The sequence below is a fragment of the Agelaius tricolor genome, unplaced genomic scaffold (genome assembly GCF_023055355.1).
Source record: "Agelaius tricolor isolate 1412-34295 unplaced genomic scaffold, bAgeTri1.0.p SCAF_8, whole genome shotgun sequence".
Classification (NCBI taxonomy): Eukaryota; Metazoa; Chordata; class Aves; order Passeriformes; family Icteridae; genus Agelaius; species Agelaius tricolor.
The window spans coordinates 15,845,379-15,863,804 of record NW_027269268.1 but is presented as its reverse complement, the minus strand read 5'-3'; the positions used below and the strand labels follow the sequence as shown (position 1 = coordinate 15,863,804).

Below are 18,426 nucleotides of genomic sequence, written 5' to 3'. Positions count from 1 at the left end.
TGGGGAGAAGATTGGGCCAGTTGTTCCATCAGGATGAGGAGCCACAGTCGAGCAGGGTGGGCAGAGCCATGACCCCTTCCCCCAGTGCTCAGTCCCAGCTGTCTCCCCGTGTTGGCCCTCAGCCCCTGCAGCCAGACTGAGGGGCCTGGCAAGTGCAGTGGTTTGTGTATTTCCCCCCACTTATGAAGAACCTTTGCTTGTAGCCTGAAGGTGTCACAGCACACTGAGTGGTTTTTGCGATGGTTTTAGGTGTGCTACAAACAGCTACTGCTGTTTATTGCCCAACAGTAATGACAGGAAAAGCAAACAGCAGGTAGAATTTGCTCCAAATGACAGTGGGATCCACACCCAGCCACTGCAAAGCCATATAATATTAATCCAGATGTCTGATTTCCTCTGAATCCTGCTGTTAACACAACCTGTTAGCACCTCCACTAATTGCTTATGGAACGAAAACTGAGCCAAGGAGACCAATGCCACCAATAGTGCATGAACTGGATGGGGAGAAAAGATGCATAAGGATGACAACAGTGATCCCACCACATCTGGGGAATGCCACACATTGAAATCTGTGGTTCACTTTCAGACTCTGTCCTTCCTGTACTGGGGTGGACAGCATGGATAAGGCGTGCAGGGCTGGCAGGAGTGAGGCCTCTCTACAGAGGGAGGGTGGTGCTCAAAGCGGGAGCCAGGCACACCCTGTGCAGAGGCACTTCATTAGCAGAGCATCGGAGAATCCCTTGGAAAGGAAGACCACTGAGTCTGTTAACCCAGCACTGCCAAGCTCACCACTGAACCATGTTGCCAAGTGCCACATTACACATCTTTTAATACCTCCAGGTATGGTGGTTTCACCCAGGCACCCTGTTCCAACGCTTGACCAACCTTTCAGTGAAGAATTTTTTCCTAAAATCCAATCTAAACCTTCCCTGGCATTGTCTATACACTAAGTCTTATTTTCGGGGTCTGCTGTTGCGTTTCCTTCTTCCTGGTGTGTATTAGTTCCTTTTAAAGAACAGAAGACACGATCCAAGCAGCTTCGGAAGAGCGAGGCCAGTGTTTCCTCTTTCCCGAGGGAGGAACAGAGAATGCCACATCTCACACTTCCAAGAGCAGCCGTTCCTCCCCAGGGACACACCGACGAGGAATGGTGCTAAAATTAACGCTTTATTAACACCTGGCACTTCCTGCTTTGAACAAAAGCTTTAGAAATCGGCTGCTCGGGGTGGGTTATTTTTCGCTCCAACGAGCAGCGAGCGCCCGCCCAGCCCGAGGCGGGAGCCGGCAGCTGGAGGTTCCCCGCCCCGGGCCCCCCATCCCCGCCGCGGGGCCGCTGCCAGGGGCCGCCCCCCGCTCCCGCGGCGCCGCCCTCCCTCCGTTCCTCCCTCCGTGCCGCCGCTCCCCCGGACCCCGTGACGGCCCCGTCCCGCCCCGGCAGGCGGGAGCGCGGGCAGCGCTGGGTCCCGCTCGGCGCGGAGCAGCCATGGGCTCGGCGGCGCAGCTCCCGCCGCCAGCGCCGCTCGGGGAATGCGAGCGGGAAGCGGGGGCGGCGGCCGCCCGGCACCGGCGGCGCCCGGAGGAGCAGGTGGGTGCCCGCCCGTGAGGGGTCTGGGAGGGCGGGCCGCGGCTCCGGGGCTGCCCCCGCCGCCGGGCGGCAACAGAAAAGCAGCCACGCTTCTGATTCCTCTCCCGTGGCGTTCCCGGTACAGCCCACCCGTGCGAGCCGCTCCCGGGTAACGCTCCATTGCGGCGGGGCTTATGCAACCTGCGTGGGGCTGCCCACGCCTGGTGCTGGGGTGTCCCGCCTGAGCCTCGTTCTTCCCTCCGGGACGCTTAGTCCGCCCGGGGGAAAATGGGAGCAGATGTACAAGGGTAGTCCCGGCACGGCATCCACATGGATCTCCTAGAAATAACCAGGGTGCTCTTGCCATCCCCGGAATTCCCCCCAGTAGTTCAGCTCTTGTGTGCGTTCACTTGAGTATTTTAAGCTTTTAGTCTCTATATTACTTAGGAGACGTAATATACTGTAATTGGAGGAAAACACCAACTCTTTTTTTTTTTTTTTTTTTTTTTTTTTTTTTTTTTTTTTTTTTTCTGCTTCAGGATTTATATTTTTTATGGCATGGAAGTGGGCTTTTTGCTTAGGAGCCGTTTTCCTATTGTTAGCTGTAAACTGCCTTTCCAGGCACTCTTTTGTTTTGTAGACAGCATCGTCCCGGTGTTTAGACAAAGGCAGTGCTCTTAATGCACCTTTATTGATGTTTCATTTAAAGGAAAAAGGAACACAACCTTTTTCATGCTCAATAGTAGAATGCAATGATCAGCTCTGAAATATACTAGCGCTCATGATTGCACAGGGGCGAACAGAGCTGCGGGAGCGCATCCATAAGTAATTTCCGAATGGTTTTGATTGCATTAATCATTTTTGTTGAAAATTCTTATAAGATGCTCTTCAGTTAACCATAAATGAGCCATGTCACAGCTGAGATCGTTTAATACTGGAAAGTGTCTGGTAGTACTTGCCTGACATGACATCTAGAAGCGGGCCGCTTTCAAAGATTCTGGTACTTGAGAATTCACTTAGCCACATTTACGCCACGTTTACGTAAGTCAGAGCATCTTCTTGCCCCTTTCTCTAGAAAAATGGGGCAGAGCAGAGCACATGCCCGAATGTAGGGTAAGGACAAATGCACCCAGGGAGGCTCAGAGTTCTTGCTCAGTCCATAAGCCCTCCTGCAGGATGTCACAGGAGGCAAGCAAGGAATATTTGCTGGTTCTGGTTGCTCTCCTTCCTTGAAAGAGAGGTCAAAAAGTTGCATCAGATCATTTCATACATTACTGTGTTCAAACTAGTTGTAATTCCTCGCCATGGAGCTTTTCCCTGCAGTTTACAGCTGCTTCTCAGCGACGGGTGTGTTGTGGTTTCAAGGGGTGGTGCAGGCTGAAGAGTTGCCTTCAGTGGTGCCTAAACACATTTTCAAATTAAACTGGTAAATGTACTTGGTGGTCACAGCCACACTTGGCTGACAAATTCTCTTTCCACTTTTCTCAAGCACAGGTAGTGATCCTGGACCTTTTTGACAAGTTGGGGTGTAGCAATAGGATAATAGAGATTTTAAATATGCCACAAGGAAGGAGAAAATCCTTCCTGATTCTTGGATATGTTTCACTGTCATAGCACAGAGTAGTTTTTCTGCATACTGAGGTGCAGTCAGCTGGGGAAATAATAAAGTAGATTTGGAAATAAGAATTATCACTTGCCTATATTTAATATACAGTGAGAATTAAAATATTGGATAAAGTATCAGTAAAAATAATTGGATAAATATTTTATTTTTATGTGTAGGGAAGACATAAGGACACAGGGAGTTGGTGGTACCTACACTTGCTGCAAACTTTGACAGAAAGTCACAGATTCTTTTGTTCAGGAGAAGAACAAAGTTTTAGCTTGATTTGGAGGGGCTCCTGTGTCACCAAGCCTTGTAACTCTCTGTACCTTTTTTGCTTTCTTGAGTGTGTTCAGTTTTCTCTCAAAATAATCCTTTTCGCCCCCCTTTTTTTTGCTCTCATGGAGGAATTGTTGCTGACCTCTGCTGTTCCAGCGGGCAGGGATCCTGTTTCCAGGCTAGGTTCTTACTGGAATCTCTGGTGGAGGCCCAGCGCTGTGGCTGTGTTTGCTGAGGGTGTTTGCACTGCCAACACAGGCTCTGGCCCTCAACCTGTGTTTTCCTGTTCTGTGCCTCTCCTGAGCTATGTACGCGTGCGCCACTTTAGTCATATGTGCCATGCAAAAGAAAGGAGCCAAAGTCTGCTTTGCTGTTGGTATAAATGCTTATTTCTCTCATCAGGTGTGAAGTGAAGCCTGCATGATAGAAAATCCTATGGCCTTTTTTGAGAGGGACTTTTAGGTGAGGATCTGGTGCTTCAAACCTGGGTGTGATTTGGTTTTTCCCATTTCCTGCAAAATAAACACAGTTTGTTTAAGATCATACCTTGTAACAGAAAACTAAAAGAATACCTTCCTGACAAGCAGGACCTAAGTAATAATGAGTATAGTCTTTAATTTTTTTTTTTTTAAAGAAAGAACACCCTGTAGGAAATAAATCAATTAATGCCAAACCCTCTGGCTTTAATTTTTTATTGAAGCTTGTTATTGTGTCAGCACAGGCATGCTTAATGAAATTACTGACAGGTACATTTTTGTATGGATGGTTACATATCTGTACATTCCGAATGGATGGATAGGTAACTAAATGTTATACATAGCCTTTGAAATTCATTATTGCAATAGACTGCAGAATTACCTACTTCTGTGATTAGATTTGAAAGCTGAACTGGATGATAATTTGATTTGTGTACTTTGTAGGTTTGCATGCAAAGCTAATTACACCTATTTTAGTCTTCAAAGCACTGCAGGACGTTGGTAGTTTCTTCCACCTCTCCTGTATTGCAGTGCTGGGGTTCAGATAGTTCTAAGTGAAAGCACCCAAAGATTCAGCTGCTCCTGAAGCCATGGGAGTAGGTTGCTGCTTTGCCCCTCAAGATCACATTTTTTTCCTAACTGTTGATAGCTATTAGTCAGACACATCAATTGTCCTGTATTTTCAACATCACTAGAGATAAGGACCTCAAACCTTTTTCTCTAACCCACTTCCTAAAATAGGTTAGCCACTGTCACAGTACTGCATTGTAATCTCATCAACACCTGTAAATTAAACTATTAAATATGAATAGAAAAGCGTGAGCGTGTATTAATAAAAGTTGATGCAGAAGTCCTGTGTTTGCATCGCCTACATCCTGCACATGCCCTACAGCAGGGCACGAGGTGGCATCAGTGGGATGCACAGCCCCTGTCTGTCTAGAGGGACTTTGGAGCCACGCTCTGTGTCACAGTGGAGCTCCTTCCGTACTGACAGCTGTGGGCAGTTCTGTGTCTGGGCAAGAGTGGGGTTTAGTTCCTTGTAATCAAAGTTGAAGGCAATAAAAAAATTCCCAGTTGCTTCAATGAGGCCAGGATTTCCACGCTGGTTTAAGATACACAGAATCCACAGTGCTGTTCAAGTGTAAAGCCAAGGCTTCTAGAAAAAGTTTAAGTTCAGAGTTAATACGTGATACGTGTATTTACAAGTAGATTTATTAGCGTAGACTATCACCTTTTCATTAACCTGAGTTTGTAAGCCTTTGGGATGTTTTATTATTATTTTGAACAGTGTTTTATGGCTGTACATGGAGTATTTTATCTTCTAATCGATGGCTTCAGATTTAGAGGTGCTGTTACAAAAGGGCTTTGAGAATTGAGAATTTTGTTGAGGAGGTATGGGTGTCTCAGCTAAGTTCAAGCCCTGAACTTTTTGAATATCTTTACAGTATCACTAGTATTTCTCCAGAATTAGGAGGATGAGTAGAAGGAGAACTAGAGAATAATATCAACAGACCTGTGGTATGCCTTGTGTAAAATCTTCATCTTCCACTGTTAGGTGGTTGTGTGCTGTGTTGCTCAGAATGGCATAATTTCATAAGTCAGTAATGATCAAGAATTATCTAAAGTACACTTGTATATGTGGAACTTGCAATGCCTAAGGCTGGAAACCTATTTCTAATTTATTCTACACTGAGATAATCTGAAAATTGTAGGTTTGTCCTGCTTACAGTTGTTGGAATTTGTTTCCAAAAGTAGTCATACTTGACAAGGAGGACTTAATCCCAAATTTGTTCTGGCTCTACAAATAAATGAACTCTGTTGCAGAGGTTTGTAACAATAAAATAATATATGATAACTTTCTTAAAAGCATTATTAAGTTTTCTGGGGCTTAACAGCATTTGAAGAAAAAAAACCCAACCCTTCAAACATACCTACAATAACTAGGATAATATACTCTGTTTGAATGATGGGAAGATCCCATTTTCTTAAAGAAAAAAAATTTTCTGGAGACAGTGAATAAAAATAGCCTCCCCTTAAAAGGCAGAATTAACAGCTGTTGCTTTTCAGCAAGCCAGTGCATTTGATACCACACTGAATGTACAGGGGTTGCAAACCGTTGTGCTGAGTCAAGCTGACCAGTTTTAGTAGGGGACCCTGATAAATGAAATCCAATGGAAATTAAATGTTGCAGGTGTAATGAAAAGATGGATTAGACACTGCATTTGATCTAGGCTCTATGTAAAATTGCAGTACAGATGGGATCAAGTTTCAGGGACAGTAGCAGGAGCAGGGAGTGTAAGCAGCATCCTGAAGTGGGGGAGTGAGGCAGTAGATCTTGACATGGGGGCAGGCAGGTTTCCTCTCCCATGGACCCTCCTGTGCCAGCTTCCTGTCTTTCACACTTTCTCATCTGGTCCTCTGATTAGTGGGGAATTTACTCGTGAAATTATGGGACATTTTTTGTGTTGATCAAGGGAAGCCTCTATTCTTTTAGAAGCTATCTCTGTTCCACCCATACACAAGTTAAAGTATCTGGAAAAGCCTTTTCATCTCTTTAACGCAAAACTTCTGGTATTTCAGAGTTTGTTCCAGCAACTGTTGATTCTAAACTTGAGCTGCTGTAAAAGCTGGCTGAAGGGAATCCGCTGCTGTTGCTTTTCTTATGTTGTTGCTTGTTTCTATAGAAACATCTTGTCTCAATTTTATAAATGATTTCTAGATTCTTGCTGTAAAATGAATGTTAACCCAAGCTTTGGTTTGCAATCTTCTGTTTAAACTTCCTCTAAGTATGTAACTTTTATTGATAACTGCTATAAAGTACTTTTGGTATTAAGAATTTTTCTAGTTTTCTTGCATTTGCTTCTTTTTCCCAGAGGAAGAAGTTAAACTTAGTTTGTTGTCTTGTTTTTCATCTGGAATTGAGGGGTTTTTTTTTCCTCATTTCCAAATTGATTGATCTTTTCATAGTTAAATACCAGATTAAAATTAACCTAGAGAAATGAAGTTGTTTGGTTGGGTTTTTTTTTTCTCCAGACAGTTGAAATTAATTTTGTTATCTTTGTAGTCTGTTGGCTCAATATCAAGATCTTTTTACTGCTTACGTTTACAAGGTCAAATACTGATTGTTAATTTTACGCTAGCTAAAGATGCAAAGGGAGACCGGTCTTTTCCTGTAGCAAAGAGGAAGAAAATGAGAGACATTGCCAAAAAATCATTTGCCCTTCTTGGGCAAATTTCACTTTCTTTTAATTAAATGTAAGATATCATTTAAGTGCAAGAAAGCAGAGTGAGATCCACCTGAGATCAGGTGCCAGGTGTTACCAGTCATAAAACTGTTTTGCATATGTGGAGGAGTAGGAAACAGAAAGGCAGCACCCACCCGGCCAGTGCATCAGCAGGGCTTGTGCTGGTGCCCTGCAATGGGGTGAGGCTGTGCTTTGCACAGAGAGCAGGCCACCAGCTGGGAACCTGCTGTTGGCTGCAAATCTCCAGAGCCTGTCCATGGCAATCCACTGGGTGGTCATATGGCTGAGTACCAGCGAGATTGGATCATTCCTTTCTTCAGGACTTCCATGGTTGGCTACCCAACTATTAAATATCTGTAGCTGCGTGTCCCTTTCTGCACCCAGATAAGTTGGTCTCTTATTTTGGAGGGGAGAGGACTTGTGGTTTCTTCCATCCTGGTCTCTGTCATCTGCTCACTTTCTTCTCTTTTATTTTTTTTCATTATGAGTGGTCCTGAAGTATTTTCAGTTTCAGTTTTCATCTTCTGTAAAAGATAACTCTGAGGCACTCTCTTCTGAACATTAACATCTCAACTTCGTGAAAAATGCTCCTATGTTTTTGAAAGTAAGCTTGTTCTTAAAGTCATATCTCTCTGCCTTTTTTGACATTTAGGTGTCTGTGGGCTTCAGATAGCAGACACACCACCTGTTCCCTGGAGTAAAAATAACCATGACTGGAGTAAAATAGATAGTGAGCAGTTAAATGTTTCAGGGAAAACTTCTTACTTGGAAAAAAAAAGAAATGTTCAGAAAAAAGAGAAATGTTCAGATGGGTGTGTAAATGTGATATCCCTGCATTTCTTTATTAGAGGGTTGGGGTTTTTTTAATATCTCATTCAGAAGTCATCTCTGCATTCTTTATTACAGTGGTTTTTTGATGTCTCATTTAGATGTAATTAAACACATGCTTGCTATGGTACTCAAAAGTGATTTCTTTTCTCTACAATGTGGAAATAATTCTCTTAAATATGCCATTATTCTTTCTTTTATAACTATACGTATGATGAATTGTGATCAGAGGCATGTCACACAATTTAGAGACACTGCTGCTTTTCTGTGTTGGAGATGAACATTGTGTATACCTTTTGTGTCTTCTCTCATTGCCTTCTTTGCCCAGCAGCACTTTTTTGACTGTAAAATCATAAGCTTTTACATGGAGAGTAGTTATTTTCCCAATTCATTGGCCTTTTTTCCTCTGTTGTTGGAGTTCAATGTTTGTCTAATGCCCTTTCAGGCAGTAGATGCAAGAAAAGAGGCAATTATAGACTTGTACTCAGCCTGGTGCTGTTGTTAAGTCTGTGGTGGGAATTTTTCAGGTTGTTTGAGCAAGAGAAGACTGTTGAGGCTTCTTCTATTCATTAGTCATGACCAAATACAAGAGCGCTACTTGGTTTGCTTCAATGGATCTTGTACCTTCAGAGTGGTTGAATGGATTTATTTTTCTTAACAACCTGAATCTTCATGTGGAGCAGGTTCCTTGTGTTCATCTATTCCCTCCTTCCACAAAACAAAGGCTCTTGTACTTTATCCAATTATTTCACTCAAGTGAAAGTCAGTTACTTGGTCGGTCTTTTCCACACACACAAAAAAAATCCCAAACTAAACACACTAATCTCGAGATTCTTAGGCTAAGTGTGGAAAACTGTGGATCAAGCTGCTGCTTCAGCAGATGATATGCCTGGAAAAAATAACTATACCCATTCTCCACACGGCCACATCAGGGGTGAGCTCACAGAACTGAAACTTGTGGTTACTTTAGAGCTGTTCAGTCCTCCCAGCAGAAAAAATAAATGTTAAATCTGCGCTCCCATGCTCTTTTTTATTAGAAAATAACTTCCCATGTGTGTAGGGTAGTTTTGTGCCCCTCTTGGATCCATTTGTGTTCTGCATCCTCCACAGGCTTGGCAGACTTTCTTGGTGTGATCTGCAAATGGTCAGGGGCAGGAACTGTGTGCTCTCAGCAATTTGAGGGGAAAAGACTATAAACTGGCTACATTACACATAGCAGATGCAGACAGGGATCAGTCATAGGCCATAGAGAAGAGTTCAGTGCTAACTTTATCCTTCTCTCCCAGGGAATAGCATATGACTCACTGCAAAGATGGCTTCTTTCTGGGGGCAGGATGTTCTGATGGGATCTCATGTTTCACTGCCTGGTCAAAGCACCCTTTGATAGGAAGGGGGTAAGTAAGAAAAAGATTGTCCCATCAGGCTGGTGTGGAGCAGCCTCTGCTCGTGACAAACCATGTGCTTTCCTGAGTTTAGGAAGCAGTGAGTTTCAGTGAATGGATGGAAGTTTGCCATAAGCAGGGGTAGTTAGTGGTCAGAACACAGGGAATTTTGTGTTGTGTTGATGACAAACATAACTGGAAAAGCCACAACCGGATGTTAGTTGGGTTCAGTAGGATGAGGGAGGACTTTACCTTCTTTGTTGTTTTAAAGCTAGTCAAGGAAAAGACTCAGTTAAATGGGAAATTTTTTTCCAGAAGCACTTCAGGGATGAGGGAGCATCAGCTGTTCTGGAAACAGACAGAACTTGGCACTTAGTAGCTCCTCTGTGACCTCCTTGTAGGGTTTCATCCTGAAAAAAGGTGATTTTATGGCATCCTGCATCACATCTGTGAGGGCCTGTCATGGTTCTCCTTGAAGCATCAAAGCCCCTAAGCTATTTGACCTTAACAGAGGGGAAAACTTAGTTCCAGGTTTCAGTATAAAAGCTTTTCAGAGTTTGCATCTTCAAGTTCTGACTGACTCCCACTGCCAGTAAACAGTGGGAGACAGCAGACCATGGCTTTGCTGATGAAAATGTGCCATTTTGAACAGGGAGGGAAATTTTAAAACACCAAACATCTGAAAAGACCAGAGGAATTGATGGGAACCTGCAGGTACCAATGGGTTTGTGAAGGACATTGTGCATGCTGAGCAGTGGAGTGGATCAGCTGCTTCCCTTTCTGTTCTGTACGATAACTCTCTTTTTATCTTTAAATAATTTAAAACAAAAAATTAGAAGCCATATACAAAATTGAGTATGGAGTGCTGCAAGCACTGGAGCCCCCAGCACAGGAAAGACATGGACCTGCTGGAATGAGTCCAGAAGAGAGCCATGAAGGGGCTTAGAGATGATGAAGATGCACCTCTCCTGTTAAGACAGGCTGAGAGAGTTGGGAGAAGCTCCCGGGAGCCAAGGCTCCAGGGCTCTATAGAAGGCTCCAGGGAGCCATTATAGCACCTTGCAGTGCCTAAAAGGAGAGAATTGGAGAGGGACTTTTTACACGGGCATGTAGGGATAGGACAAGGGGGAATAATTTCAAACTGACAGAGGATAGATTCAGAATTCAGACTAAGTCATCCCAGTAAGTCTAAAATAAAATTACATTGCTGTAAAATTAATTTAAATTACAGTAAGAAGTAATTCATTACAGTAATTTGATAAGAAACATTAGGTTAGGAAACAAATGCAATCAGCATTTCTAATACATTCTGGTTTAGACTTATTCACTTAGGAAAGCCTTGTTGTCCTTTCTCCTTCAGGAATAATATCATATGTGTATATTTGGTGAGTGTCTTTTAGCCAGTTGGAGGAAGGGGGAAAGAGGATTCTTGTCTGGGAGGCAGTGCTGCTGTTCCTGTCTTTTCAGAAGATATTTTGGGCATATATTAATCTATATCCATCCATCTAGATCTCTGGCTGCACTGCTGTTTCCCCGTCCCTCTGAATTTCTTCACTCCTGTGTTTGAAAGAGTGAGGAAAGGCAAACAAATGAGTGAAGTTGAAGTGGCCCTCTCTTACATTCCCTCCTGAGCTGTAGCAGATAAGTCTGGGAGTGCCCCCTGCATGGCACTTAATTACAGGGAGAAGAGCAGCTGGGAAAAGCCTGGAAAGCATGTTTTCTCTGCGGCTAGTGCAGATCAAGACATTCCCTCTGCTCCCTCCTGATACACAATCGATTCTTAGAAGTTACGAAACCTAGGCTGCGTTCTTGAATTTTAAAATAGCAACTTTGCAACAGAAACTTCGGCTTTTACACGAGGAAGCTCTGGTTTTGCAGAGGCAAGGGGGTGAGCTGCTCAGAATGGGTACATTTCTCTCTTCACATTTTGTCTGTTATGGTAGTGTCTGTCTAGCTTCAGGCTGATTCAGCAAGATTAGTATGAAAATAGCCCTATGAAAATAGTTCAGTAAAAATTAAAGAGTCAGCTGGGAACTGTGTGTTCACTGAAGGCGGCCAATTTCTAAAATTGTTTAGAAAAGTATTTTTTTGACGGGAAAAAAAAGAATTTGGTTCTGAGGTTATGATTTGAGAGCTATGGTACATACATGGGGCTGCATGCCATTTTACTGTTGCCCTGCAAGTTAGTGAGAGAAATTTTAGCTGCAGTACTAAAGCCTATTTATTATTCCTTAGCAATTTGGAGTATTGTAACATTACTGGCATTTGCCCTAATCCTGTTTTAGCTACACCTCTGAAAAAAAGTATTTGTCCAGCATGTGAAATATTACACAATAGTAAAGAAAAATATGCCATCAGTGTTTTGTGACTGATCATCTGTTCTCAGCTTCACTTGCTTATTGCTGAGTTGCCTGAAGCAAGATATACTTAGCCTGAATTAACTGAAGCAGACTTTGAAGTCTTGAGAATTTCCTTGATCATTTTGAAAGGTTTTGTAAGCTATTGAAAACATTTGGAAAAATAACTTGACACTTGTTCTGTAGTTAAACATACACTTGTCAGTCTCTGTGCCTGGCAGCTCCCTGTGTCTAATCGCTTTGGAATCCATGAATCTACCCTTGTTTGAGAAGGTGTGGTAATGAAAAAATAAAAAATACCTGGACAACCTAAGTGAGGTGGAATTTACTGTGTTTAGTTTGTTTAAGAGAAGGTGTGCAACTTCTTGCTGTTAGCTTATCAAAGCAAGCGGGGCTACAAGTGCAATAGTGTGTCCTACAGCTCCTCATAGCAGGAAGGGCGTAGTTGGCATGAACACGTGTGGTTAATCCTGCTTAGCCCAGTGGGAGCTGCAGGGGACCTGCAGACCTGTGCCTGCTGGCAGCCTCCTGGCCAGTGCTGCACTTGCTCTGTGGGAAGGCTTCCAGGACCTCGCTGAGTACCACTTACAAGCCAGGGGTGAAGAAGTGATGTGCATGTTTCCCCCCTCCTGGTTTCTCTGGCCATGGCTAGAAAATGTAGTGATTTCTCAGCTGTTCTCTCAGAAGTGGTCTCTGCATTGCTTGGTGTGAGCTGTGCTCTGATCCTCTCCACCATCATCTGTCGCATGCTCTCTCTGGTGTCTGCATGCAAGAAGCAAATAAATTTATTTTCCCTTCTCAGCACATCCCTTCTCTTTTCCCCTAGTTGTTGTGGTCAGTATACACTTAGGCTAAGAGTCTATTTGTCTCCCTGTGCTCTTTGGGAATGGAGGGATAAGAGTTCCATTGTGTTCCCAGCCCTGCCAAGTTTACAGGGGCTCACAAGGGGTCCTGCTTCTCTGGAAGAGACTGATCTTGAAACTTTGGGATTATTGATGAGTCAATGTTTCTTTGAATTAAATTGAATTAAATAAAGCACAGTTAAAGCTAATATGCTGAAGAAAATCCAGTAAGGGGGAGTAAACAACCTGGGCCTGCAAAGTTGGCTGAAAAGAGGCGAGAGTCTGTCTGTACATACCCTCCAGTACTGCAGTTCTCCCCGCTCAGGATGTTCTGTAGCAGCACAGAAGGAGTGAACAGAGTATTAGTTATGAACGCATTACTATTTAGGCTTTCTGCACCTGTCCCTTTATGAGATTCAGTACTGAAGCTTAAACCAGACTCTTTATGAGTAAGCAAATTTAAAAAAGAAAAAAAAATCCTGGTACTTTCAGCTGAGGGACTGTTGGGGTTTTTCTTCCAGCAGCAGCTGTAGGGCTTTACCCAGAGCATTCAGCCAGCAGGTTCTGCATGGTGGCCTAAAGTCTGACCTAGAAACACAATACTGGCTTCCATTGGTCTTTGCTGTATGTTTTTCTGTAAGAATGGTAACTCAATTTATTATTTACTCTCTAATGGAAAGCCTGGCACTGTTGTGAAAAGGAATTTCTGTTTCTCTACCAAGACCAAGCCATAGAACAAGGGATGCAGAATAGCATTCATCCTTGAAGATGGAACATGTTTGCTTTGAATCTGGGAGTAGACTAATTGCACATAGAGCTTATGGGCAATTTGTAGGACCTATTGATCAGTCAACTGAATTATTTATGAGTACCTGCTGTATGTGTTTTCACTCCTGCCTAATGGAAGCATTAGAAGATTCATGTTCATCATCTTGAAAGCATGTTTGCCCTGTCATACCCAAACACAAGGCAATAAGGTTTTGTGCAAAGAATCTCTGGACACTAGGGAAGAGAGATGGGATTTCAAACTCTAATCTAGTTACAGTTTACATGGTAAAACATTCCTGTTTTCTGCAGTGATATTTACCTGTGGCATCTTCATTTAAAGATGGATCTCTGCCTTCCTGTGCATTTGCTCTGCCTTTTTTTATTTCACAAAAAGTCCAGAACTTGTTTCTCCTTCCCTTTGCTTTTTTATACCACCACTTTACATCTGTGCCGACCTTTCATCTGTCTTCCTTTGTCTGACTTGTATGGTTTCTTACACCAACATTGGGACAGATGTTTGTCACTTTCCTGGTGAAATGCAGTGCCCTTCTTTCAGCAGCGATTAGCAGCCCTTCAGTTCCCTGGCCTTCATTGCAAAACACTTCATAGTTCATGTTTAATAGCTTGATATCATTCTTGTAGTTCTGGAGATGTTCTGGAGATAGTTCAGCCAAATCCCCTTCCTGGAATTAGAGATATCTCATTACATTGTGGTTGCCCTGACAACCACAGGCAGGTTGCACAGACAGGTAAGATCTATGACCTGCAGGAGAGCTTTACACCTCCTCTAGAGTGGCATCTGGAGGGGAGGGAGGCTGTCATGTATTTGTAGCACCACTTCAGATGTCCCAGGTTTGGACAAATTACATCCTTAGCATTGTACCAAGGACACAAGTTATGTAGCATTTTCAATTTCTTGATTTAAGGAGTAGATTTATTGCATGTGTATCTTAGTTTTATGCATTCAGATAGAAACAGATGAGAGACTTGTTCAGAATCACAGTAATAAAATTGTACAACATGTTTCCTCTTTTTGTCTTCTGCCTACAGGTCCACCAAGAGCAAAGGAACCACAGCACGGAACCTGTGATAGATGACTACAAAAAGATGGGAACTCTGTTTGGAGAACTAAACAAAAGCCTTATCAGAATAGGCTTCACAAGGATGTACTTTGGAGAACGGATAGTAGAACCCGTGATAATTATATTCTTCTGGGTTATGCTCTGGTTTCTTGGCCTACAAGCTCTTGGACTGGTGGCTGTTCTGTGCCTTGTCATTATTTATGTACAACAGTAAAATTTTATAGATACTGATTGGATGACATATTTCAACACTGTCACTATGTCAGTGGATTTATGTGTTTATGTAAATGGATGGTATATCAAAAGCTGCAGTGCTTCAAATTGCTGGACTTCCGATGAGGGGGACTAAAATTACATTTCAAACCAAATCAGCACTGCCCTACTGCATCTTTTAGGGGGAAGAAAGGAGATGTTTGTAATGTAATGGTGTGAAATATACTGTTTTCTGCGCTCATGGGGCCTTAGCCAAAGGACTGGCTTTTCATTTTCCCTTCCACTCTCCCCATGATCTTGCTTTGTATAGTGAAAATTTCATGTCTGGTTTTAAGAGGACACTTGTGTGTCCTCTTGTGCTCTGTTTCACTGCTGAGAGGGCTCATGTGCTCTTTGTTCCCTGAATCTGCATAATTTGTTAGTGTTTTGCTGAAAAGCTAAATCTGTGCAAGGGAGATTTGGTAACAAACCTGCATTTGTAAGATGAGTACAATTTCCAGACACAAAAGCAACTTTGAGTAAGGTAGTTTATAGTAAGCTCTCCCCCAGGAAACAAGCTGTAGCAGCAAAATGCCCTTATACTAATGTTAGTGATATCAGACAAGACTTCAGCTGTTGTTCAGGAGGAATTGCAATCCTACATTGGCCAAGCAGTCTAGTGTAGCACTGCGTTGTTTTTTGGAAATGTACTCAGCTCTTGCTGCTATTTTTCTTTCTTTATTTTTCGTACTTGCTCTTTCCCCCAGCCCTCCTTCTTAAGATAAATATTTGGATAATTCATGGAGTTTGTAGGTAGTTCCAGCTGCAGTGTTGGACACTTGCCATTCCAGACAGCATGAATGTTGTCTGCTTCCTCTGGGTGGTGTGACAAGTGGCTGAACAACCAGATACCAGACCAGATCTCTCAATGCTTCCCACGTTTGCTGCAGTGTGGGCCCACACAAGCTAAAGTTTTGTGCACCTAAGCCAACTCGACCTGTTTCCTCATGCAAGGCAAGAATGGAGTTGAAACCAGGTGGTCATTTTATTTAGTAGTCTTAACTGGTTCCTTTCCATACTAGGCAGCAAAAATGCCTACCTACAGGTATATGTCACACACAGCCTAGAGATTAGGTTATATAGATTCAGGAGTGGGTGCAAAATTCACTCCCCTCCCCAGCAGCCACTTCAGGGGTGTGCTGGGTATATCCAAGTTCTCTTCTTTTTCTGAAGAGAAACAGAAAAATGGGACAGAATCTTTACTACTTATACTTTACTACTGCTGCTAAATAGGCTACCAGTTTAATATTTGTTGTACATTACTCTTAGCAAGAAACTTAATTGCAAAAATGATTTCATCTGTGGTAGAGTGAAATTACATATTTGCTTAAAGAGATGTAGTAGGAGATGTGAAATTTACAGACAATTACTCAACCTTTTGCAGTGTCTTTTTTCCTAAATGTTTTTACAACAATAAATTAGTTGAAGATGTTGTCTTATTCAAAGACTTTTAAAGTTAAGGGAGGGTTCTCTATAGTCCCATTCCTGCAGCTGGATTCTCAAGTCCAGCTTTTTGCATGGATCATTTGTCTGTTAGGCTATTTCCAGGACTCCTGGCCCCAGTTCTTATAGACTTTCCTGTTAGGAAAATAATTGTAATTTAGGGCAGTGAACATGAAAGCCCAGCTCCTCTAGACTCTTTTGTACTGAAATGCCATCTCTAGATGTGTCTCTGTGCTTTTCTAATGAGCAAGTAGGGTCCTTCTGTGGAGGCAGGTCACCTCTCTGGATCTTCAGATGACCCTGCATGTGGATTCAGGAGGCTCTGCTGAAGCAGCAGGACTGCAGGACTGAGGCCCAGCTGTGTAGTTAGATGGCAACCTGTGTTGATTGGCACCTGATTAAATAGTTCTGCTGGTGGCAGGGAAATCTTGGACAGCAAGTACAGGCTGAACTCAGAGCCAGGAGCTCTGTACTCAGAAGTGCCTAGGGGTAAGCTTTGGGTTTGTTTCAAGCCCTCTATAAGGAGAACATCTGTTTACATCTTTGCAGATTTGTATAGCTAGAATGATGGAGTTATGTGTATTCTCCTCCTGTATAAGGGCTGTATTACAAAAGCATCCTGTTGTTAAAAGTAAAAAAAAAAAAAAATTCCTTTCTTTCTTCCCACAATCCAGTTACTGTACAGAGGATCTCATCTAATTCTCTTCATCCCGTAGGAAGAAGTGTATCTGTGCTACCCTTGTTGCAGTAGTTCTGTTGTGTAAAGGTGCTGTGCTGTGAGATGGCATGTGGTATTTCCTTGAAGTGGTGATTGGGCTCTGTACATAAGGAAGGGGGAACAGTGAACCACGGGTGTGACCAACAGCCTCAGTGAGGACATTGTTGATGTGCATGTGGCCTTTCAGTGTGAGCAGAGCTGTGACTGTTGCACTCATGAATTCAGTTCAGTTGCTTGTTCAATGTTCATGTTTGTGTACGTGTACTCTGGGGAAAGGTAGGGTAGCTTTGGGGCTGATATTGTGTTTAGTGGATGTCTTAGGTGGTTTTTCTTATGGGTAACTATGTCTTGTCCTTTGCAGAAGTTTTGCATTTTTAACAACCTGAAAAAACAGTGCTAGTGGTGTAAGGTTGGCTTGAAAATGGGAAAAGAAGAATGCATTGCATGGATAATCCCCCTCTCCTGTTTGGTTTCATACATTCCCTTGTATATAACAATTTGTACTGAAATGTCTGTCCTAAATTTTGTGCTATTACTGTACTATCCCCCTCTCGTTTGCAGGGAAGGCAGGAGGAACTAAGGAAAAGGGGGAACTGGGATAGAATCAGACATAAAGAGTGGAAAGTGGAATGCAGTGAAACGGTGCATATGTGCGTCCAAAGAAATCTGATCATAAATGTGTGCCAAAAGTGGGGGGGAAATGGGTGAACAGTCCTTGCTTGTGTTCTTTATTCCATCCAGAAGGCAAAGGAAGCACCAAATGTTCAAAGGATGTCCCTAGCTGAAAAAGCAAGAGGTTAATTTTTAAAAAGAAAAAAAAGGCAATTTCACAGTTGTCTATATAGTAAAAATTGATAATGTTATTTATGCTGTTACATACTATTATTATTATTGATAGAACTAAAAGCACCTTTATGCATCTGTGTGTAGGACTGTATGAAAGAATTGTCCCTTAAATCTCTGTTAAACCACAACAAACAATATAATTCCTGTTGGCCAGTGTTTTACACATTACAAGCGTTTTACGTAACCTCCAGTTTTTAAGGGATGGACTCTTCAGTGCTGTTTCATGCCTGCCAAATGCATAAATGGTTGAAAGAGTGTGTACAGAGAAGCTCTGCAGGAGAATCTTGGAGAACCCTGTTGGCGCTGAAACATCATCGCATCAAAGCTGTCCTTATAAAAAGGAAAAATCTTATTTCTTAAAATCTCTGTATTGAATGAAACCTATGGGAAGCACTTTGTTACTCTTTCTAATAAAAAATATTTCCATCAATGAGATCTGTGAATTCTTTGTGGTATTCAGAGTTACTTGGGTCCTTTCAAAATGTCATGGTAGGCCCAGATAAAATAGGGCAGTGTTCAGATATCCACTGAAATCAGTTAACTTGCAGCTGGTGGAGGAAAAACTGCAGTACAAGAGCTGAATAGACTGCATCAGGTCTCTATGGTTGTATGCAGCAAGTTCTGCTAAACTAGAAGAAAATAAATAGTAGAGCTAGATGTTAACAAATAATGGTAACATTATGGTATGAAGTAGCTTTTATTTCACAGCATATCTATTTTGTATTCAGAGCAATCTCTGAA

General features: G+C 42.6%; 1 protein-coding gene across 1 annotated transcript; it reads left to right on the top strand.

The window, feature by feature from the left end:
- The first annotated feature begins 1,318 nt into the window (after nucleotides 1-1,318).
- FAM241A (family with sequence similarity 241 member A) lies at nucleotides 1,319-18,115 on the top strand. Its single transcript, XM_071431752.1, has 2 exons — nucleotides 1,319-1,585; nucleotides 14,395-18,115. The coding sequence occupies exons 1-2, from the start codon at nucleotides 1,484-1,486 to the stop codon at nucleotides 14,638-14,640; spliced, it is 348 nt and encodes a 115-aa protein (XP_071287853.1). The 5' UTR covers nucleotides 1,319-1,483; the 3' UTR covers nucleotides 14,641-18,115.
- Nucleotides 18,116-18,426: the final 311 nt, after the last annotated feature.